The 25,734-nt window shown below is 30.8% G+C and overlaps 1 protein-coding gene and 1 long non-coding RNA gene across 6 annotated transcripts in view; one reads left to right on the plus strand and one right to left on the minus strand.

Moving 5' to 3' along the window:
- The window catches only part of LOC139522858 (C2 domain-containing protein 2-like), a 42,856-nt gene extending 17,990 nt beyond the window's left edge, over positions 1 to 24,866 (plus strand). The window contains exons 5-16 of one of the 5 annotated variants that reach the window (XM_071316466.1): positions 2,936 to 2,962; positions 3,267 to 3,449; positions 3,935 to 4,031; positions 6,037 to 6,145; positions 7,130 to 7,194; positions 8,463 to 8,593; positions 11,663 to 11,840; positions 12,363 to 12,485; positions 14,616 to 14,740; positions 16,840 to 16,918; positions 19,684 to 19,839; positions 21,058 to 24,866. In XM_071316466.1, the coding sequence (XP_071172567.1) occupies positions 2,936 to 2,962; positions 3,267 to 3,449; positions 3,935 to 4,031; positions 6,037 to 6,145; positions 7,130 to 7,194; positions 8,463 to 8,593; positions 11,663 to 11,840; positions 12,363 to 12,485; positions 14,616 to 14,740; positions 16,840 to 16,918; positions 19,684 to 19,839; positions 21,058 to 21,305 (1,521 nt within the window). In that variant the 3' untranslated portion in view covers positions 21,306 to 24,866. Of the gene's footprint in view, positions 1 to 2,935; positions 2,963 to 3,239; positions 3,450 to 3,934; positions 4,032 to 6,036; positions 6,146 to 7,129; positions 7,195 to 8,462; positions 8,594 to 11,662; positions 11,841 to 12,362; positions 12,486 to 13,402; positions 13,417 to 14,615; positions 14,741 to 16,839; positions 16,919 to 19,683; positions 19,840 to 21,057 lie in introns of all 5 variants that reach the window. The other 4 variants (XM_071316467.1, XM_071316468.1, XM_071316469.1 and 1 more) reach the window with 4 other exon arrangements.
- On the minus strand, positions 23,518 to 25,652 carry LOC139522860 (uncharacterized). Its single transcript, XR_011664504.1, has 2 exons — positions 24,673 to 25,652; positions 23,518 to 24,582 (listed from the first exon to the last, which is right to left on the minus strand). It is a non-coding gene; the product is annotated as an uncharacterized lncRNA (long non-coding RNA).
- Positions 25,653 to 25,734: the final 82 nt, after the last annotated feature.

The raw sequence follows: 25,734 nt of genomic DNA on the forward strand, positions 1-25,734 counted from the left end.
ATATGGGTTGCTGTCTCATTGATATTTATTTTTTCATGTCTTTTTATACATGGTGATATTTTTACAAATATTGAAATTGAAAGCAAATGTTTTCAGAATGGTAAAATAATTATCATCTGGTAAATTAAGCCCAGGCTAAATAGAAGATAATTAATAAATATGCAGACATTTCTGGTGGTGATATTGTTTAGGCTGTGTCTGCTTGGTCAATGAACTAATAATTGGTCAGTTATTGTCTGATTGGTCAGTAATTGTCTGAATGGTCAGTAATTGTCCTGATATATGTCTGATTGGTCAGTATATAGTCCAGATGCATGTCTGATGTTATTGGCTATTTATATTGTTGGCATTATGCTCAGTTTTTATGAGGTTCCTTCAAGGACTTTTGTTAAACACATTAATATTTATTCTACCTGAACATTCTAAGCTATAAAACTGATAATGCCTGGCAGTATCTAGAATAAATAGACAGAAAGGTGAAAACAGATGAAAACTTCTGACAGAAGTCTGTACCACTCACCTGATCAAGGTTGAATGATGCATCTGAAACATTTATACTGCAACATGGATAGAATACGTCTGAATACCACATAAAACAGTTATTGGAGAGGTACCAGAATTCTGTTTCTGTTTGATGGGAGGATGAGTTAACATTGCACACTGTTTATCCTGTTTACAAGAAGATATTTAAATCACTAAACATATTGTACTAAATCAAGGGTTATAAAAGTGATTTTATGATGGCTTTTACTTTTGATATATAAACTGTAAAACAATCATATGAAGTAATTGTAAAGCAAGAAGAAAGAAATATATCAATTTATTTAGTGGAGTTTTATACTCAATCACATAAAGCCCCAACAAAGAGTTGCCTGCTATCTATATACATTTGTATTGCTTTTGGTTTTTGCCAGGCCAGACTCTACAGTAAATGTTAGCTGTTGGTAATAAAAGTTTAATTGTATCCAATAAATTTCCCATTCTCTCTTGAATAGCAGTTAGTGAGAAATTCCCAAGTAATTAGTTGACCAGTGATGCTAGCCAGTGAAATTTAAGAACCATGAGTTATAAATGAATTAGATGCCCCTTATGGAATATGTTCATGGTTATTGTTCTACCAATATAATTGAAATGTCACATAATGGAATATTTACTTGAAAATTTTAATCATACTGTTAGAATCAAGGGAATAATGCTGGTAAAGGAATATCTAAATTAAGGTCTATTTATAGATAGATGTACCATTTATTGACCAAGTTTCTGCAGGATCAATGGCATGCTGTAGTTTGTATGCTCCTTTGGTCACCTCACACAACCTTTACAGATACTTGCTGATTTTTGCAGATTTAAGAAAAAAGTTAATTGTAAAAACTGTTACAAACAGGATCAAGACTGAATTAAATGACTTTATTTTATCTGATTGAAAAATAAATTACAGCTCACAAGAAGTCCTGCTCATGGTATCTCCACATGCCATGAATCTGCTAACAACTCTAAGACTTAATAAGTTTACATTGAAAATACGATAGTATCTGCACATGCCATGACACTATTAAGCAAGAACTCTTTTAAACTTTACATTTGTAAGAAAGCCTAATAGTGATAAAATAAATTTAATGACTGAACAAGTATCTATCCTTTTTTGTTTCAAGAATCTGCTTCCATATTAGACTTGCTAAAAAGGGTGTCATTTTTAACTTCCTTGCTGATAATAAATTAGTTGCACTGTTTTCTATTGATGAGTTGAAGAACAGAGAGACTCCTATGTTTATTATATACAGACATATACAGAGCAGCCTAAATAATAAGATTTCAGTGTTTGATGTTACATGTGTGAAGTACACATACTCCCAACGTTTATACTGTTATATATTGGTGTATAAGATAATGATTAAATCAAGGATACTGACTAATGATAAAGATGATGTTTATAAAGGCATTCTGGCAGTTTGCTAACAAAATGATGAGTTTTATGTATTTCTAACTATGTTATCTGCATCTCAAAAGCAAAACTAAAAAACAAATGATGATTAAAGAGGAAATTGCATGAATATGTCAATATCATGTTATAACTGCATGATATCTTCAAATTTGGTACATTTACATTGTATGTGTGTATGTTGAAAGGGTAGACCTTTATAGGGTAATTAAACAAGTGCATATAAATACTTGAATTGTTTTGTAAAATTTTAATTTAAAACCAATTTGTTTTTACTACGGTATTTGATTTACACCAGCTTTCTTGACAAACATAAGAGTGTCTACAGTAAATGTGGTCACCATGAGTTGACCTCCTGATAAAAAGTCCTGTTTTGTTTGTTGGTTTACTGTCTCATCAAATCTTCTTTTAATCATTTCTATCACATTTTGTAAGAAAATGAGCAAATGGTAATTATTTTAGAGTGCAGAGAGAGTAAGTCTAAATTTCTTAGAAGGTTGATGTTAAACAAATACAAAATGTACCAAAGTGCAGGTAGATATTAAATACATGTGACAGAAGTAACCTTACCAGTCAGATGCCAAGTTGTTAATTATCGTTCTTGTTATTTTTACAGGATCCATCAGACTTGGTTGACATTGAGGTTGTAGAAGAAGTTGTACGTAACGCCAATTGTCTTGTTATTTTTACAGGATCCATCAGACTTGGTTGACATTGAGGTTGTAGAAGAAGTTGTACGTAACGCCATTTGTCTTGTTATTTTTACAGGATCCATCAGACTTGGTTGACATTGAGGTTGTAGAAGAAGTTGTACGTAACACCATTTGTCTTGTTATTTTTACAGGATCCATCAGACTTGGTTGACATTGAGGTTGTAGAAGAAGTTGTACGTAACGCCATTTGTCTTGTTATTTTTACAGGATCCATCAGACTTGGTTGACATTGAGGTTGTAGAAGAAGTTGTACATAACGCCATTTGTCTTGTTATTTTTACAGGATCCATCAGACTTGGTTGATATTGAGGTTGTAGAAGAAGTTGTATGTAACGCCATTTGTCTTGTTATTTTTACAGGATCCATCAGACTTGGTTGACATTGAGGTCGTAGAAGAAGTTGTATGTAACACCATTTGTCTTGTTATTTTTACAGGATCCATCAGATTTGGTTGACATTGAGGTCGTAGAAGAAGTTGTACGTAACGCCATTTGTCTTGTTATTTTTACAGGATCCATCAGACTTGGTTGACATTGAGGTTGTAGAAGAAGTTGTACGTAACGCCATTTGTCTTGTTATTTTTACAGGATCCATCAGACTTGGTTGACATTGAGGTCGTAGAAGAAGTTGTACGTAACGCCATTTGTCTTGCCAACACTGACATCAATATTACTAAGTGGTTGACAGGGTCTACTCAGAATCTCCCCCGCCCAGACACCTCATCCCAACCCTCCAGCCCACGCCATGCTGCAGAACCTGTGTTTGAATCAATGGAAGCCAAGGAACAACATAGTGCTGTAAGTTTTTATCTAAAATTGAGAATGGAAATGGGGAATGTGTCAAAGAGACAACAACCCGACAAAAGAGTGATAACAGCCTCAGATGGGGTTTACTCTTGAAATTGCATTGAAATGAACAATTAATCTTCATGGAGGGAAAGTTTTTCAGTAAAATCACAACCTTAAAAAAAGTGAAAAATTACTTGAGTTTATATACTTTACGATCTGCAAAAATAGTGTACTCAGTTAACCATGAGTGCAAGTCTAGTGCATTTTAAACATCTTTAGTGAAATATCTGCTTGCACATGATACAAAGTAACCTAGAATTGAACTTGAAGTTAAAAACACCAATCAACCTAACACCAACTCATCAATCAATGATAACTATTGGTAAGACAGATATCAATTAAATAATCAACTAGCCCTTATGCTGCAGCTTGTATGGAAAATACATGTTACCTTTGTTTAGTTTTTGTCATGTTTACTCATGTTAACATTATAGTTCCATGCTCCACCACAACAGCGAGTGCAACGATCCATGTCCGGTGATAAAAGATTACTGGTTAAAATTATCAAAGCTAGTGGACTTGGATCAAAAGGTTTGTGAAAGATTTATAGAATTATTTTCTAAATTTTGAAAAAAAGATATGGAATGTTTTTATAAGGTGAGCTCTAGTTATACCGTGTAGTTGTTACATGACAAGTTTGTTGTTGATAATGTAGTGATATGAAGTGAATATACCCTTTGAAAACAATTTTTCAAAGTTAACCCTACTTAAATTTCTAGGTTATAGGCAGCATATGACATCATGGGGTACCAAAGAAAAAAACCTGGGTATTAAACACACATTGGTGTTACTGTAAACTTATTTTCACATGAAAATTTATCAACCCCACTTTTGCAAGTAGAAATTTAAGGTGAATGTAAATCTTCCCTTGTATAAAACATCAACAATGTTAAAACATCACTAAAATAAATCTTGGTGAAGTCTGCTTGATAAGAAAGCATCCTCATAACCCACATTTTCTAAAGGAAAATTTCTGTACCTTGTCAAGAATTTGATAGTTTTATTCTATTTATTTAGTTGGTTCAATGTTTGGTAATCTTTGTTTTATCAGGTTTTTAATAACTTTTGTTAATTCTTTTTTATTACACCATGCTATTATGGTTAATGCAACATGATAGTTTCCATTAATTAAGGCCCCCTGATAGTCTTCATCAATTTAACCTTATTTCATGGTAAAGTGTGATGAATGCAGGATCTCCAATTGAATTACATGGCATTGTAAATAATAATATAAAATCAATTAACGTAGATGTATCTAGATCTGCTTAACAGATAACATATATTATTATTGACTAAAAACCAGTACAAAAAACTAAGATTAAAATTTATATGTAAAAACCTGTCGATCAATATGATATGAATTGTACATTGAAATCAATAGGATTTACTAGATCCATTTTAAAACAAAGTTTGCTCAGTTGAATGGGTTGTATCAACGATATACAAGTCTTTATGGCAGCTACTTTAAACGAGATTAAACAGTAAATACCTTGGGAATTGTGAAATATGGATTTTTATCAATTATTTATCTTATTTATCACTATTTTGAATATTATGTCCTTATTTATTTCAAGTAGATGTTATATTTGTTAAGATTTGACTTTCAACATTATAATCAAAAACCTTGACATAGATAGAGATTTTTGAAAATGGGAAAAATTATGTATAAAGAGCTAGGTATATCAAATTGTTTGTATGTTTGGGAATTCCTTTCAAATTTTTGCTATATTTTTATCTTTTGAAAAGGCAGCAAGAAATAGGTTTGCAAAAATAACAATTTGCATAATTAAATTTGATAGATTTATTTAATACAACTTTTTGGAAAATTGCAACTGTTCATCTCACCTATTTATCCATTTTTCATCAATTACAATAGTGAATACTTACAAAAGCATTCCAAAAGTATCAAAAAATATAGTGTAAACATGGACTGTTTTACTTTGCTATGGATTCTAAAGTTGGAAATAAAGAGTCCAAATGGAAAATACTTTTAACATAAAATTGTACACGATACATATTAAAACAAAGTATAAAAATTTGCATATTTATTTTAAGAAAAATTTTGCATTGATGTCTTCAAACCTCCAACCCCTTAAATTTGGATAGATGGGAACACTACCAATTTTGATATTTGCTTCTTTGATCCACAAGTCAGTCCAATTAATGTGTTGTATACCTGTCATTCTCATAACTAATTCATTTAAATATTTGGATCCTGTTTCTTGCAAATTTTATAAGTGAAAACCAGTGATGAGAGGTACATCTGTTTCTTAGAACACTTTATAAAACACAGTAAAATTTACACAGAGAATTTTTGGTGGTTTTAATTATGTCATGGTTGTTTAATTTCATGTACAAAAATGCCATATATCTTTCTTTTTGATTAGTGAAAAGAAAATGATGAAGGAAATAGCCTACATTTTTAATAAATTTTATGTTTTTTTTTTTAGCATAAATGTCTTCCCATATCACATGACTCTGGGTATGAGGTAAATGACATTTAATTCAAATTTTGATTCAATATTACTGATTTCAGCACAAGTTGACCCTACCTGTTTGGTTTACCTGGACACACCTGCTCAGACTTATTCCACCAATGAATGCAGAGGAACTGCCAACCCTTTCTGGGATGAACAGTTCTTGTTGTAAGTGTATAGAATTAAAAGTGCTGATGAAGGCAAAACAAATGAATATCATCCAAACAACTTAAAAAAACATTTCAGCAGCAAAAAATCCAAACTATATAATGGTCTTTTGGGTCATAAATGTTTTCTGATTAATACATGCAATATATTTACTTTTTTTTCTTTGTAATTTAACATAAAATTCATGTGTACTGGAATTGCTGCATTTTGCTGCAAGTCTAATTTAGCATACTCCAAAGCTCTCACCAATGATCTATTAGCTTAAGTTGACTTAACCTTAAATTTTGAGAACAGTATCTACAAAGAATACTTTTGAGATTTTTTTTATAGTTAAAGTCATAAGAAACGAGTGACTGGTGAAAAATGATGTTCATCCAATTCTTGAACCAATGCATGTATATATCATAAACTTAGTCCTCTGTGCACGATTTTATCATTTTTTACGCAAATATATCGTATAATCGTCAATTTATTTTCTATCTGTCTGTTATGATTTAACAAATATGGCTACTCATTAAAAGCCGTGTTTTTAAGCTGAAGTTTACCGATTGTCACCTTATAAAAAATAATCAACAAAAAGCATGGGTATTTAGCACGTGTTTAACATATACAATCAGGTAATTGTTTATTTTAATAACAGATTCATGCGTATTGCGACCACCGGATTTTTACGAGGAGGGTCACGATTTATATATAGTAGGTCACTATGCATACGGAAAATATGTCGGAGAATTGCTTCCTGGCAGCAAGCAATTAAAAATAAGTAAACTTCTTCTAAATGTGGACAAATTAAAGAATTTTCCTCAGAAAAAAGTATATGTACATAAGTTGTATAATGAAAACTATCCATTTAGTTTTAAAAAACATATGCATATTTTTTTTTAATTTGAAGTTTCATATGACTTTAAGCCAAAATTGTACATAATGTAAAAGTGACTGAAAGAAAAGAACTGGATTGATAGTTTTGACTGATTTTCATTTTAGTGATGTTAATCAGAATTCCAGCCAGCTGAAGTTTGAAGTACTTGACAGACGCAAGCCAACAACAGGTATGGTGAAATGGAGAAAATGATTTATTTAAATGTTTATGTTAAGCTGCTATGTTTAAGGTTCCACTAAAGTCAAAATATAGGACACTTCACAAACATCTGAACTTTGCCTGTATTTTTCAACCTTTGATGAATAAAGTCTGAAACTATGGGAACATATGTTCATGTGAACATGCTTAACATTTACACCCTGTGTAAATTGTAAATAAACTTGAAATTGTTGTTATGGTCAAACCAGTTCTTGGGGTGAGCACTTAATTTTCCAAAAGATCTGGAGGCCTGCCAGACCACTTTATTTGATTAAAATTGGTATGGACGAATTCTGTTACATGTAATGCAGTACAAGCTAATGTTGTTTTGTCACATACATATGTTTCAATGGCATATTTGTCCAAATTATGTACTGTTCCGTAGATATCTGTTCACTTAGAAACATGAAATTAACTGAAACTCTTTAAATCAATACATTTTCTGAAAAATAAACATTAACTTGTACTGCATTACATGTAACAGTAAGATAATTTGTCCATACAAGTTTTAAACAAGTTAAATTATCTAGCAGGCCTCCAGATTTTTTGGAAAATTTAGTGTTCACCCCAAGAACCGTTTTGGCCATAACATAACAATTTCAATTTTATTTGCAATTTACATAATGTGTAAATGTTAAGTATGTTTAAATGAACATATGTTCCCATAGTTTAAGATTTTATTCATTATAGGTTGAAAAATACAGGCAAAGTTTATATTTTGACTTTAGATAGTGGAACCTTAAGGTTCATTGACATAGTTATTTTCTCATAGAAAATGACTTGTATTTCAATAAACTTGCAAATTTCAGACTAATTGTAGCAAATAAAAGAAGTTCACTGAAGGATAACAGATAACAAAAAGAAACAGTCCACAGAAAACAGAAATTGAAGCTGAACAACATGAACCCAATGAAAAGCAATGGTTAATTCTTAATTTCACGCTCCTAAATAAAAAGCTTCTGTACTTGCTCGAACTGTGGCAAATTGTTAGGACAAGATTTTTATCTGCTCTGAATTTAGTATTATTCTTAGGATAACTATTTCTGTGGATTTCATCAATAAAAATGAACCATGAATATAAATATTACATGAAGTACAAATTTTGTATTATACACAACAAGTGTTTGCCATGAAAACAAATCAATGCTAATATTTAGACAAAAATATTCATTTTTAAGATGTATGTAATAAATGATCCATTTGTTCATTGTGTATAGATGACTCTTTTGCCTTTTGTAGAGAATTTTCTTGGAGAGGCAGTTGTATACTATGACGAGTTGAAGAGAAATCCAAGCAGTCGTCAGATCATATCATTACAAGGCCGTCCTGAGAGAGGAAATGATATTGTCTCAGGTTCCATAACTGTGGAGGTACGTAGAGTTGTCTCCCCTTATTTCTGTGTGATTTAATGGGCTGAGGAATTGGTGTTTCTTTAACAGAAAAGTTTTGAAAACAATTTACTGTCCTACCTGCTATAAAGGTCAGTTCTATTAGTAAGAGAAAATATTGTTAGGTCATTGTTGCCTCTTATATATATATTATATATTATAAATTCTTATCTAGTCCCAAACGTGACCTTATTATGAAGATTTGACTGCTTTAAAATTTTGGTTGTATCCTTGATATGCCCTGAGATAGTGAAAAATCCTTCATTTGCCCATAAATTGTGAAATGTCGTGCATTTGTTTCCGGAGATTGTAAAATATCCTTCATTTACACAGAGATTTTGAAATATTCTTCATTTACATAGAGATTTTGAAAAATATGAATGAATATCATTTGTTGTTATGTGCTTTCTTTGGTTGCACCGTAAGTTTTGGTTTAAACACTTAGTTCAAAATAATCCTTTTCGTTGGGAGTAATACTTTTTCATCTGTTTCTTTTCTGTCTTCAATATCATATTTTTATCAATTTCTTACAAATAAGTTGTTTTACAGGTTTTTAATTTCATGAATTTGAAAGAAACAAATACACACATACATTCAAGCTTACTCTGTAAATCTATTTTCAATTTTTTCTGTGTATGAGTATTTTTTTTTTATATTTCTATTTTAGTAGTCAATTGCATGCATGTAATGATGTAATTCTTCTAAATTGTTTATTAATTTTTACTTGTTTTTTTTTAAAATGTTTTCATATTTATGCTCTTTTTTTCTTGGAATATCTTCTGTCGTATGAAACCGTTTTGTATTTTTATACTTATTTACGTTGTTATCACTATTTATCTCCCTTTGTTGTAATCCCATCATTTCTGCGGTTTCAGTTCCACAGTTTGGCGGCCTAAGACACTTCCTTTCTGTTTGATGTGTGTGTAATAGTGTAGAAAACGTTTTTGTGTCCAGTGTGTCTAAAAATAGCTTTGTAAATAGCAAGCAATCTACATACAGGTGAGTTGTCATGACAACCAATTTCAATGTTTCTATTGTTGTTTTGTAGCATCAATGACAAGAAAATGGGATTTCATTTCGGTTTTTATAAAATATATGATTTTTATTTGGCATTAAGGAAAAAAGACTTAATTTGTTGATTAAATTATTAGAATATTATTTTATTAGATTTAAATTACGCATTCTTGTCAATGATTATGGACTGATAGATCTGTACATAGTTTGCTTGCCATGTCAAAGTGAGACGCACATGCATGGGATCTTCACACACTAACAAGTTTGTTTCCTTATAGATCCCTGCTTTGATTTTTGTACATCAGGTTATTTTATGTTTATTTGTATTGTTTTTATCATCGTCAATGGTGATCATTACTTCCATTATAAATTATTTTTTAAGAGCCTAATGGAATTTTTTTTATACAGCAACAATCTATTTGGGAATTAAAGGAGATGTAGATAATAGGTCAATGAGACAGCTACGTAATCTGAAAGACTAATACACTGGTGTCATCAAATCATCCAAAGTCTACAAATAAAAGTACTGTGGATTCATTTATTTTCTTAGGTACCAATTTTACGTGGATTGGAAAACTTGCCTTTTCAAGGATATGTGATTTTGTTGTTAATAGGCAAAGTCTGCATACATCCTGTCAGATAGGTATTTGTATTTTGTTGAACATTTAAATTTGTGGTTTCATCTGTACACACGAAATCTATGAGAATTAGTATCCAACAAATAATATTGAAACCACAGTAAATGAATTCAATGTGACATTTTCCCATGTTCTCCAAATACATGTATTTATTTTAGTATTCTCTGAATAAAACATTTTTTTTCTTAAAAATGATGTGTGGAGAAACATCAGTCAGACATCAAACCAGCAACACAATTTTAACAATTATAGATATTGAGATATGCTGTATGTCAACTGTTTATTTTGGCATGACATATTTAAAAAATTGCCTGCATTTCTCACTGCACTATGTTTTCAAAAGTAGTTAGAATTTGAATTTTCTAGTCGTTTAATACTGAATGAAATTAACACAGAATACATTTTGAAGGTCCAAAGTGCTTTTCTGGATTTACCTTCATCGGCAATACTCTAACCAAAAAAATTTAAAACCAGAAATGATAAATACTTCAACACTTCAAGAGCTATCTGTCCATAAGAGATCAAAGATATGATAGCCTAATCAATTTCACTGGTCAACTTTGTCTGAGGGAATTGGAACCTTAGTTTCTTAAGAATTTCTGAGTTTATCAATCGAGAATTTACTAAAGGTTCAATATAAATCTAGTTAATACCAAGACATGGAGGACTTTTGAGCTGATAATATCTTTTAGAGTTTGAAATAGATGTCTAGTTCCATTTGATAATTGCAGTTTTTGGATTCATTTTTTTCCCTTGGCACTAGGCGAAGCAGGCATTAAGTGCTACCTTGACAGTTCGTCCTTCCTTCTTTCCGTCCATCCCAGTTTTGTTTGAAAAGCAAGCTTGAATGTTGTCATTCATGCCCTCAGACACATTATTTTATTATAGTTGGTATTGTGTGCTAGCATCCTGATTATTATTGTTTTATTAAAAAGTAGATAGCATAATGTATGAAGACATAAAATTAATTATACAGAGTGTTACTTATATGTTTTATGTTTTTTAAATGTTCAGAATGTTAATTTCTACCTTCTTTCTATTTCTTTTTTTATTATCTTGATATATTTGATAATATTTGTTCTTATTAATATACAGATTCTCTGTCTAATTTGCCTTACTTACAAGAATAGGACAATATTGAGTTGTACAATATATTTTAGGCAATTTGACATGTAACTACTTGTCAATTGTTAAAATAATGTTGACATAAAATAGTATACATTTTCATGTGTTTTGTTCTGAGATTTGATTGCTCAAATAAATAGATAGTACATAGTAAGTGTGGAAATAATTTTACTTGTAAATATAAGTCTTCATATATAGACAGAAATATTTCTGTTGGTTCTGCCAGTGTTGTTCTCTATCTGAATTTACAGGTATAATTTGTTTATTTTTGTAGTTTCTTGTGTTGGACCCATTAGAAGCTGAGGCCTACAATTACTCAACTCCCAAAAATCAGATTTCCCCCAAAAGGACAATTGAAGTTACACAGGCTAAATCTCCAAGTGGCATGTTAGTTACCAAAACTACAACAACCACTCAAAAACATAACAACAGACATGAACCTGGTTTAAATAGTAAGTATTGGTATTTTAAAATACTTAACCAGACACTGCGGGCAATGTGTTAAATCTGCAGTAGCAAAAAGCAACCATAGACTCATAGTACAAAGATCAGATTATGTTGTGTTAATCTGAAGCTAGTAAAAGTCGAATTGGCCAAAAAAATAAGGCATATATGAATGACAGGAAAACAAGTATATGATGGAACATTTTAACAATAAATATTGATAATGGAAATGGGGAATATGTCAAAGAGACAACAACCCAACTAAATAGCAGACAGCAACAGCCAAAGGCCGTCAATGGGTCTTCAACGCAGCGAGAAAATCCAGCACCCAAGGTGGGCCAAAAGAGCATTTTTGTGTCAATTTTCACTGATTGCATTCTTCAGCAACATAATTTGTTACCCAATACAGTCTGAAAGTATTTACATTAAAACATGAACTCTCTGTTAAATTCATGAAACACAAAAAATTTCAAGGTGAAGTACTTCCACAGTTATCAGATTACTGTTAATTATATGAACTTTCATTATAGGTTCGCCAAATTATGTTGAAAAACGTCAGAATTTTGATTATGATATATCTGGATCTTCCAGCCTGGATAGAACATCACCAGATAATATGTTACCCCAGGACAGATCTTTATCACAGTCTTCTGGTAAGATTTAATACACATGTGTTAATCAATACACTTATCGCTATTTGTCCTCATTACTGGACATCACACAGGTTCCCGTAAAATGTTGACGTCATAGTGCAAAATATCTGACGCCACAATGGAAAAATGATTGTTGTATGATGTCAATTGTTAAAACGAGACAGATTCTCAGGTCAGTAGGGAATAGCGATAAGGTGTATACTATATAGAAATAGAGGATTATTAAGGAGTTGAATACTATATAGAAATAGAGGATTATTAAGGAGTTGAATACTATATAGAAATAGAGGATTATTAAGGGGTTGAATACTATATAGAAATAGAGGATTATTAAGGGGTTGAATACTATATAGAAATAGAGGATTATTAAGGAGTTGAATACTATATAGAAATAGAGGATTATTAAGGGGTTGAATACTATATAGAAATAGAGGATTATTAAGGGGTTGAATACTATATAGAAATAGAGGATTATTAAGGAGTTGAATACTATATAGAAATAGAGATTTATTAAGGGGTATATGTGGCGGATTATGCAATAGATATATCTTGGATGAAGGAAAATATAGAATTTGATATTGAATGAAAATAACAATAAAAACTCTTGAGCACAAAAATGTGATAGGCATAACAGGCACCATACACAAAAATAATATTCCTAATTCACTACATGATTGGTTATTTGCATGTTGAATTTAACAGTTGTGAATAAAGACTAGTTTTGAAAATATACTGCAACTTAATAAATTTATTAAGAGTGAAACATTGAGTCGATGAGTTCAAGTGACGAGGATATGTAGTATCAACCAATTTACTTTCTTATGATATCAAACATTTAAGCTAATTAATATTCAACCAACACAGTGAATAAAACTGATTAGTGAATGATAGTATATTAAATGAATCAATGTTTACAGGAGCTACATACAGAGTAAGTCAAGCATGACTTTTACTGAAGCATGACAGACTAGTTCCCTGTTTAGTTATTGCATTTCTACATGAGTTTACCCTCAATTTGTTTACCAGGCTGTTGATTGTTGCACTGATCTTCAACATTTATGTATTTTTGATATAACTATTTTTTTTTCAAAAAATGGTCTTTAATTTTAATTCTGACATAATTTAAATCCTTATAACCAGTTAATTTTTGTAAATTCAGAAATCCAGTATAGATATAACGAAAATGTTTGAAATAGAAGGAAGTTTTTATGCAGAGCTAGAAGCTAGTTGATAATAGAAAAAAAATCTGTAAAAAAAATCCTAATTATTAAAGGAGAGAATCACAAAAGAGCAATAGACAAAACAGAGGAAAACAAAGGAACACATGATTTTAGAATGCTTTTGCTTTGCTTAAAATTATTGGCTCAGACTGTTATCCCATGGTCCCAAGTTCAGAGGAATCCTTCATCATTTGACCCTTAAAAAAATTAATTGGGTGCTTAATTGATCTCTTGCACAAACAGACTAAAGGAAGCCAACTGTCTATTTAACGTCACAATTGATGGAATGTGATTTTCAAATATTTGGACTTACAACTATGAGCGTTGATGTTACATTTCAAATTAGGGTAAAGTTAAATTCATGAAAAACTGAAGGTCTGTGAAGTTGTATTGTTATATTTATTGTCCCAAACAAAACATTCTATATTTGGATCTCTTGCTTACAAAGAGAATTATTATTATTTCAAAAGATGTGTTCCCCCTTAAAAGATTTGAAAAAAGTCTTTGAATTGAAGCCCTAAACTATATTCTTGAAAATAAAGTCAATGTTCAAAATTATTTTCTAGATCCACACATATGCCTGCCATCCCAACTCCTCTAAAAACCATAAATTAAGAATAAAAAGAATTAAAAAACTGACATTTTAGCTAAAGTATATGAGTTTTATAACATGTCTGTTGAAATCTTACTAAATTATTCACCTTTTAAGAATCTTAAGGATTATGGGTAATGTCTTTGAACTCCAAAATTGAAATAACATTACACTATTGGTTGAACAGCCATTGTGTAGGATATTTTTAACCAATCACAAAGTCTGCCTGCACTCTTTAGAAAATATTACCCAGAATGCATTAGATTCTAGCATGGTGAATTGTGTGATATTTATGTTTGCATGGTGTTTTGTTTACAGAGTTTGTTCAGATAGATGGTGTAGACTCAGTTGTAGAAACTGCCATTAGAGAACTTAAAAGTAACAAACGTAAATCTAGAACACCCACAAAGACAACCACACTTATTATAACAGGTGTACAAAGGGTAAGTCAACCACTTGTATCTAATTAAAGAAGAATTTATAATTTTATAACAGATGAAGTTTCGGTGAATGAATAATTTGATTTGTGACCTTTGAAATTAACTGTTTAGCTCTTAGAGGTGGATTTTGGGCCCATTGATGTTTTTATTTAAAAATTTATTAAAGGAAGCCATTTTGTACGTTATTTTAACATTAATGAAGGCCATTAGAAAAAGAAATGAGTTAGCTTTACTTAGTTTCTTTTGAATTTAAACTATCATTTTTGAAATAACTAAAATAAATTGCTCTTGTTCTTTAATAAGTTCATTAAAGTGAGTCAATTTTGTGTAACACTAAAACATAATATGTTAATTCACACAAATAGTAATGAGATATTCTTGCACATATTTTTTTCTTTCTGAAAAAAGAACTTATTTAAAACTTTTGATTGCAAATTTGAAAACACAGTAGATTGAAGTGTACTTAAAATTTCAAGCAGTATTTACATGATTATAGAGTATTCAGAACAAAAGGTGTGTTTTAAAAATTGCTTCCTGCAAGCACACAAATTGAAATCAGGACTTCCATAAGCAACAAATGTCATAGTTTGAAAAGGGAAACATATACTTGCTTTTTCATGTTCACTGTATTAGTATAGGCCATTGATATTTGTTAATATGGAATTTGATTGAAGATTCTGCATTAAGATTGAATAAAACCATTACTTCTTTCAAATACCATTGTTTTTGGGATACGATTGCTTTCAAGCAATCTGTAGACTTATACTGGTGGCTCAGAGCATTGCCCTCACGTCAATCGTTTTATTCTAAACATTAAGGAACATCTCAGATTTTTATGATTGTCTTGCTTTAAAAGGTAAAAACAAACAAAGGGATTGAACTTTAACAACTTTCCTATAATGTTCTTTTCATAATCTTCATGTTTGATAATTCCCTTGACTTATATGCGTGTTTTTAACAACACGGAAAATCAGAATTACGCAGTATTTATATTTAGTGTTTTTCTAAATTTAGAAACACGTTAAAGGGAATTCCCAGTTTGATAAAATGCGAGAGTTCTCTGAATTCCGATAAATCTATTTCTGTCATATAAGAACTGAAGTGGAGTTTTTCTTATATTTTACCTTTATGAACTGATATTTGAGATTGTACTTCCATAAAGAAATAGAGAACTATCTAGATCGTTTAATAAACATTTAATCATACGTTCTTGCTCCAGGTTTTTTTTGGAAATTATGCGCATGCGTATAGTTTTCTTGACTTCGAGGGGTTTTCGATTGAATGGTTGCTCTGGATTCCCCACTCAATTAATTAATTTTAAACTCATGGGATCTTTTCTATGTATGTCTGCTATTGAAGGTTATTATTGTTGCCTAATTTTAAATCATATGCATCATTTAAATTAAAATAAATATAGTCCACATCGTAGAACACCCCTTCAGGCGAAATGGAGTCTTCCATATTATTAGTTCGAGTTGTCTCCCTTCTGGAAGTAACTTCCGTGAATTCTGAATTAAAACAATACGTCGAGTATTAGTAGCTCGTTCTGTCAATAAAGTGTATTATATTAAAAATGATCGAAATTTAAACCGATAAATGTGTACGGAAAGGAGTCATGATCACTGACCGAAAGGAAATTAAATATTTAAAGAGTTAGGAATGGGGTTCCTCCTAGAATTAACGTAGGAAAATAGGTGATAAGATACGAAGTGAAATTCCTTCTCTCACTCTGAGTCTCAGTGACTGCTGTGGAAAGTAAACTTGGAATTGATAGTACAAAAATAAAACACAATAGGCCTAATTGCATTGTTCATACACTTTTATCTGGGATTGGCTATTTTGTAACTATTTTACATGTGCAGTTGAATTAGTTTTGAAAATAATATTATCCAGCTACATGTATACATGTACATGTGTCAACGAAACAACGGCAATCGTATCCCTCAGAGCAATCTGCTCTTTGATTTTATGAACTTAGTTAAGTAATTATTTGTCTTTTAGTTCCTTGTAGAGATTTATTTATTTGCAATCATACCATATCTTCTTTTTTTTTTAATTAATAAGCCTACAGTTTTATAACCCATACTACTTATATTTTGTAGACACCAGAACAGTTAGATGATGATTGTATACCTACAGTGATAACACAACCACCATCACCAGGGCATCATGACAGACCAGGTACATATTCATAACATCTGTTTTACATAAGTTGAAGGTTTTTTTTAATGTAAAATATGAAAATCTTTTTAGTTTTTTCAGACCTATTCCAGTGCAACATCTTTTTACATCTTTAGAAGTTTTTTTTCATATTTTTTTTTTATAAAAGATGGAAAGCTTATGAAGGTTTTCTACTGTAAAATATAAGATTTACAGTGACTGAGAGATAATATTTACAGTAAGTGATAAATTTTTGAATATTTCAACGTAAGGATGTAGTCTATCTTGCAAAAATAGAAATTCCTACTTGGAGATTTGAAACCAGTTTTGAATAGTTTAAGGAATAGATGCTTACCCAAGAGAAAATAAATCTGGAATTCCACTGGAATCCCGGCTGGAATTTTGATGGGATTCCAAGTGGGATCCCACCTAATTCCACCGGGATAAAATTTCGGGAATCCCACCCAAAATCCGGGAATTCCGATGCAAATCCCGGTTGAAATGTACTGGGATCCCACTGGGATATTGTGGGATTTCAATATGGATCCCACTGGGATAAAATTTCAGGATTCCCGCAAAAGAAGCGGGATCCCCATGTAAATGTACTGGGATAAAATTTCGGGATTCCCGTAAAAGAAGCGGGATCCCGATGTAAATCCCAGTGGAAATATACTGGGATTCCCGGAAAAAAAAGCTTGATCCCAAAAATAAATCCCAGCAGGATATACATGCACCAATTCAAATTGAACTGCCACTGGGATTCCTGGGTTATTTATGCAAAAGGATACATATCATGTTCTCCCTTCTGTTAATTAATTTGCTGTCTCTGTACTTCCAACTAGTATTGCTGAGTAAATTATTGTAACTGGAATATCTGCATGCAATCTGTTCCGTTGGCAGCTCCATTTAAAAGTATCATTAAATCCCCTAAAAGTATAAAAAAAATCCACAAAGAATCATTTGTTCAATACGTTTTGAAGCAACAAATTCAATAGAAATATTATTGCATGTTTATACAGTAGCAAATAATTATGAAGTCTTTAAAGGCTATTTGAATTTTTTTGGCAAATTAATTACCCTCCCCCTATTTTATCCACTGAAGATAAATAACTAGCGACTTATTATTTTCACCAAATAAACATATACACAACTGAATTAAATTTTTACATACCTACTAGTTATGCCTGTTATGTGACAACAAGTTTATTCATTGTATATATGTTAAAAAGAAATATATTTTCAGTTCATGCTTTCAGACTTTCTGATGTTGATTTGCTCAAATAAAAACCATAAAAAATCATAGATCCTCAATAAATTATTTTTATAATCATTATATGCAAATATACAGATGTTAAATTAAATTATTAATGCACTTATCTGAAAACATCTGCATCATCTTGTTCCTCCGTAAATCCTGATCAGCGTAATCAAGCGTAATCAGATTTTGATGACGTTTTTACCAGTACACTAACGTCGAATCTCGCCCCAAATTATATCGGCCAGAAGTTGATCTGTCTCCGTAACGGTATTATAAATAAATTAAAGGTATCGCATAAAAGTATTAATTACTGGCCAGTTTTTACTAAATATAAGAAAATTATACTTTATTAATCGGCACATGGTGCATGCGGATCCCGGATAAGATAGTGGCCGCATTATTTAGGACAGTATTTTCTAGGGTCGAACTGGTCAGCACAGTTGAAAACAAATCACGTGGTTATGATTTTTTTTACAGTTTACATAAGTTAAGAAATCAAAGTTTTACGATGTTGATCATTATCTTATCATTGATGCCAGACGACAACTAATAGAAACGCACTTATGGGAACTTGGGGAAAATCAGAAACGCCTAAGCTTGTCTGGCAAAACACTCGTTGACATTTCTCGGATGCCTTGCCATTTTTATCGCGAAAATCTCGGCATTTTTCTGACTTATAAATTTATCTGTCAAACTGAATATTAAGTGACACTTAAATGTGATTGGCTTCACCTGGCAGCTTTGGTGTCATACACATTGTTAATTAACACCAATAACCTGTACTTGATGTTATCAGAGACATATATAAAAATAAAATTGAAAATGGAAATGGGGAATGTGTCAAAGAGACAACAACCCGACCACAGAAACCAAACACTTACATATTTTCAACAACATAATTATGGTTCATACAATTTCCCGTTTTAACTAGACTGGGATCCCAGCTTCAGACAGTCATCCCGATTGGGATCCCGGCTTTAAACAGTTCCGATTGGGATCCCAGCTTCAGACAGTTAACCCCGATTGGGATCCCAGTGTCGGATATTTATCCCGTTTCATCTTGACTGGAATCCCGGCTTCAGACAGTTATCCCGAATGGGATCCCAGTTTCAAATATTTATCCCGAATGGGATCCTGCCTCCAGATGCTTATCCCGGTTTATCCCGACAATTTCACCGGGATTGCATTGGGATCCCAATGGATCCCGTTTTCGTTTTCTCTTGGGTAGTGGTTCAATTTTTTTGTAAAAGTTCAGAAAAGTTTTTCTTATGAAAAGATTTCATATGCTTCAAATGTTTGACAGGTTATGAAGTTTCAAGGGATTAAGTTGATAATTAAAAAGGAAAATCAGTAGAATATACAAAATTTCTAAGGAAAGATCTGACACAATCTTTAGAATCTTTGCCAGCAGTAAGGTTTATATGTATGCAGTATATAATGATAGTTTATATGCTTTTTATTTTTTTCGTTATGATTTTTTTCCCCCTTTTTCTGTGTTCTTTAATTTTGTACTATGGTAACTTTTCAGAAAAAAAGAAAGGGTCTTCTTTTGCCGGTAGAATTAAGAAGAAATTCACTCGTTCCAAGAAACGCTCTCAGAGTGCAGATAGAGCTGGTGGTTCCCTCCGAGAGGGTTCCAACTATCTCCAGCCTCCAGAGGGCAGCACCTCTCCACGTTCTAAAGGTCTTTTTTTGGTTTCTGTTGTCGCTTTTGTTTCCTTGTTTTGATGGTTTATAGTTCTAGTTACAATTTCTATGACATTAATTTCAATGCATGCTATTTTATCGACTGTTGTTTAGTTTAATTAGTTGCTTTAAATTTAGATTTTTGTTTTACATATATTTGCTAAGATATAGGTTTTAGTAACTACTAGATAGCATATTATCCCTTATATTTTTATATTTTATGAATGTTATAGTTATATAAAAAACAACATAAGTTTTAACAAATAGGTTTAGTGTGAGCTAAGACTTGATGTTGAAGACCATATTTTTACCTATAACATGATAATGGTTTACTGTTACAAATTATGACGTGGATGGAGAGTTGTCTCATTGGCACTCATACCATATTTTCATATATCTATAGATAAATATTGTACTTATAAAGAATTGTTTTAGCTGTTCTTCAAAGGCAATCTGCCATATGTAAGGTATATGTTGTTGTCTTTCTTTTTATATTGGACTTTTAATGGATTTTTTACAAAAACAAAAGTAAAAAAGGAAAAACAAATTATGGACAGTACTTCTAGAAAATTATAGAAAAGAAACTAGAAACAGAAAATTTCCTATGTTAACATTTTCAATAAAATAGTGGATAGATATCACTAGGCATACATGTGAGGATTTTATCAAATATGTTACAGTTTAATTATGGTCTGTTATCAATAGCATTTAAACCAAAATACTAAAAAAAAGCTTACTGAAAACATTTATTTTGTGAAAAAATTATTTGAAATAATTTAGCTTTTCCAGAACTGGATGAAGTCTGTTACTAAAAATGCACATTCTATGCATCTTAATATCATTTGCATATTTATATTCCCATATTTGTCATTTGCATAGTATTTTAGAGGACATGGACATATTGTGTTGGTTTCCCGCTTAATATTCATCTTAATGATAATTTTGTTTATATGATTGCATTGAGGATTCTTTATTTTTGTTATAAGGTTTAAATTTTGAAGACAAGTAACAATGGATTTAATGGATTAAGAAGAACCATAAATAGTTTCTTCTATGATTTTATGTATTAATTTTTTAATTGTCTTTTTTAAAGTTTCATTAATTGGATTTTAGGAAAACATGACTCAAGTCCATAGAAATAGTGATGTCACTTGCATTTGCTTTTTACCAGTATATTTATACCTTGTTCATAATAATTTCTGTTTGTTTATTTCAGATGATATGGAACTAGGAAGACAAGAAAACCCTGGAACACCTAATCTAAAGAAATCAAGATCATTAGGTGGTAGTTTAAAGAAACTTTTTAGGCGAAGTAGAAAACGCTCTCAAGGAAGAGAGGATCAAGAAATGTCTAGAGAGAGTTCATTATCTAGATCATCTGCTAGGAATATATCTAAGGGTCCATCACGGGAAACGTCATTAACAAGGACTGGACAATCATCGAGAGAGTCTGCTATATCTTAATATGTTCATTATAGATCTAGATGTAATTAATTATCTCACAGCTTTAATATCTCAAAGAGTCAACTAAAGCTTTAAAATGTCTAGTCATCATCATGAGAAAATGACTGTTTATAAGTTGATTGAGAAATGGTCCTTCAAAAAGGAGAGCTCAGTCAGGAAAGATGATGAATTTGATTTCTCCACAATTATTTCAGATAATTTATCTGAAGATTTATTGAAAAAGTGAATATTCTAATATGATTTAGATTATGAAATGAACTTATATTTTACAGAAATGATTTGAGATTTTTGTATGTAGCAAGTAAAACTTAAGTTACATTATACATAATTATAACTTTTAAGGTTTCTGTATCATAATGGAAATTCAGGGTAATGATAGAAAAAATTATCAATTGACATAATTTTTAATAGTTTACTAAGGATTTTTTCCCGTCATTTTGTAAATTTTGTTTAAACATCCTGGTCAGTATAACATTCACACAGACAATTATGATTTCTTAATTTATGAGGATTTTTTTGTATGTGATATCTAAATGATGACCTTTCCTGGTTTTGACCTCTCCTTGACCTCTCCTTAAAGAAGGTAGAATCTCATACTGAAAGATTTACCTCATTAGTCGAAAGAATGAGACATACTAATGAAAGTTATTTATAGAACATGAAACATGTGGAAACATGAGATATTTGTCTATGAGGTACTTCTAAAGCCTTTATAAAAGTAAATGTTTACCCTTGTATACATGATATATAAAAGCCCTAAGCTGTATCTTATTGATGATAAGATTATAGTCCTGTAAGGGTGAACTACAACTAAATTAGAACATTTTCCTTGTCATATGAATTGTAGATGCCAATGAAGGAATAATATTAAAAAGATTTTCTTTCGAAATATTATTGTTTAGAGCCCAACCTCTCTGATTGCTAGTAGGTTTAGACCAGTCCACCTCTCTGCCTTGACCACAAAGTGTAGACTATGATGAACTATAGAAAATAGCAAAATAAAATGATGACAAGAAGGTAGGGTCAAAATGTTAAATAATTCCAGAAGTGTTTTCAGAATGGAACTGAGTGTTGATAGAATCTGTTCAATGATGTAAAAAATGTCTGATGATTAGCTTTGTTGTAATAATATACATACAAAATAAGATGATACATATATATGATAAGTTGACATATGTAAGAAATTAAATGTATTATACCTATTACAATTATCACTCAAAAAATGAGAGTGCTTAATGGTAACTACCATTTCATTGCTGTAGAATTGCCCAATCATGAAGTCTTGCCAGATATCATTGTAAATACTCAGAAACAGCTAGTTAATTCAAAATGGAAAAGGATCTTTTGTTGCATCCAAAACTCATTATCTAAATCTTAGACATGCATTTTATTGAAAAATTCAATTACACGAACTGTCCTTTTTGACAAATACTGCAAAGACTTTATGCTGTTTAATGTTGAGATAATGATATTTGTCTGTAACTAGTTTGGGTTAGGAGGTGATTTTATCAAAACATCTTCCTTTGAAAGCCAAAAATGCAAACACCAATGCTCAAGGAGTGATAACAAGTCATGCAGAAATCGACAAAATGTTATATTTGTAACTTGAATACATGTGATATTTTTCCGCTAACAATTCCTTGTGTTGTAAATGACTCTATTTTCTATTAAGATTTTTATGTAATATGCAACTATGAATTAGCTTGTTTGTATCAGTAAAAATTGAACACCTTTAAATACTTCATATATATTTTTATGATTCTATATCTCATATGGTAAATTGTTGTTACAAAAGTTTTCGTATTTCATCACATATTTTTGTAACACAGTTTCGTTTTTCTGAAGAGTTTGTAAGAAACTACTTGACATTTACATGCAAGCTTATTTCAGTGTTTATTTCTTTAACAATTAATGTATGGATAAAACTGAAAAAAAAATCCAGTTAAATGTGCTAGAGTTTGATAAAACTGTTACTGTAAATGATACTATATATTTTTCCGAGGTTGGCAGGTATGTCCTAACTAAATTTTTAACAATTTATTTTACTTTGACTTTATTTTTGTAAAAAACAAAATGACTGAGGGACAGTTATACAGAGCTGCAAGAAATTATGCTAACTATATTTAGGGCAGGGATAAATGCTAAATGTATTTAGGGTAGGGATAAATGCTAAATGTATTTAGGGTAGGGATAGATGTTTACTATATTAAGGGGTGGGATAAATGCAAACTAATAACATAAATAAAAATAGAAAAATTGTAAAATGAATCATTTATCACATAAAAATAGAAATATCAAAAAAGCTAACCTGTGTGAATCATATTAAATTTTATCTATTAGGCCCTCTTTGTCCCACTCATGCTGAAAGGATACTCTTAGTCTGAAGTAAAGATTTAATATAACTCTCGTATCTCATTTACAAATTATTTGTATTTTCAATAGATGGGTAAACCTTCAAAAGTGTGGATGAATATTTACAACTTTGCTAAAGATCCATTACAATTACTCCTCCTGTTTGTTGTTAGTACAGACCTTTTCAAGAAAATAGGGGTAAGAAATAATTGGAAACTCCAATTAACTGAAATATCGTGATATATGATGCATAGTCAATAACTAATTTTTTTTCAAACAACGTTCTCAAATAAGAAATAACAAATGTTTGAATAATTAAGGTAAAAGCTTTAAAGGAATACATTTTGAGAAGTAAAGATAAATAATTTTGTAATTTTTTTTCTAAAAGGATTTTTTTTCTCAGACAATTGACTTTTTGTACATGTTTACTAGCTTTATTTGTCAAGACCTAGTACCTCAGCTTTGTGCTATGAACGTGTCATGATTTGTTTTATTATAGATTTATGAGAAGAGAAAAATGTTTGGTTTTTATACCACAAGCTCATCACCGTGCTGTTTTATTGTTGTTTGTTGAAAGTGTTATGTAAAGATATATATTTTAAAAGAAATGTTATTTGTAGTATGAAATATTAGACGAAAGCAGAATAAGTTTTACATGTTTCACAACTTCTGCATATTTAATCTGTTTATGCATATTTAAAAAAAATAGGAAAAAAAAACTATTCACAATTTTATTAAATATCTTTATAGATCTTGGGAGGAAAACATATATAAATGAACTATCTTACACAAAGTTAATTATGAAGAAAAAAGATTTCATGTGTTGAATGCTACTGAAAAGTGTTAATAACATATTCCATATGTTTCAATTTCATATCATTACAAAGAATGAAAGAATGACAATCTTTGAAATCAAACACACCTTCTACATTACAACCCAGAAATCAAACACACCTACATTACAACCCAGAAATCAAACACACCTTCTACATTACAACCCAGAAATCAAACACACCTACATTACAACCCAGAAATCAAACACACCTTCTACATAACAACCCAGAAATCATTCATATAAAGTGTTTCAATGCTGATAATCCTCTTCCTTTATTTGTGATAAAATTTAGTATGAATGAAATAGTAGATTTCATGTTATTTTTTGGATGTGTGCAATATTTTAGCAGATTTGAATAAAATATTTATTTCACATTTTTTTGTTCCTTGTGTACTTTACCTGCTGGACTAATACAAGGTAGTTTTCAGTATGAGATCAGTTCTTTGCATTTGTTTACACAAAGCACAATGACATTCTTCTAGTATTTGTGTTTGGGAAATGTAAATTTAGCACGAGTTCAACTTAGTAGGAATAGGCGAGTGAAAATTAAGAAACTGTTATTATTTCATTTGCAAAATTTGAGAAAATATCAGTTTATCTGTAATGGTTCCCCAAGTGATAGTAAAAGGTAAAAAAAAAATGTCTGGAGTTTTTCTCTGTGTCCTGCAGACTTAGAAGAGTCATTAAATAGAGATGGAAATTAGAAGAAAAAACTCTGAGAAAAAGTCCAGAACTTCATTGAATGCACATTCAATTTTGTGTACTATGCTCTTATAGATAGCATATAGAATTAAAATGGTGAATGTGTCAAAGAGACGACAATCTAACCAGTGGATGGAAAATAGAAAGAAGGCCACCAATATTGATTATCAATGCGTTGGTGACATCGGAATAAAATTGTTGAAATCTAGTTAATTTAAAAAGATAAGAATTAAGAAAAGAAGTTTATGTGTGTTTCCTTTAAAAAAAGAAGGGCGAAAGATAACCTCTCACTTGTATGACAGTTGCATCAAATTCCATTATATTGTCAATGATGCGTGAACAAAACAAACAGACACAATAGGTAAAAATGTCAAAAATAGGGGTACAGCAGTCAACATTGTGTTATCATCTTAATCACTATAAAAACAACAAATGTAACGAAGAAGCACAAAAAGGCATACATCAAATAAACATCCTCATTTTGATTATATTATACGATTTTATTTGTCTATGTAAAATGCACCCATCAAGGAAGGAGGG

Source organism: Mytilus edulis, chromosome 5 (genome assembly GCF_963676685.1).
Source record: "Mytilus edulis chromosome 5, xbMytEdul2.2, whole genome shotgun sequence".
Classification (NCBI taxonomy): domain Eukaryota; kingdom Metazoa; phylum Mollusca; class Bivalvia; order Mytilida; family Mytilidae; genus Mytilus; species Mytilus edulis.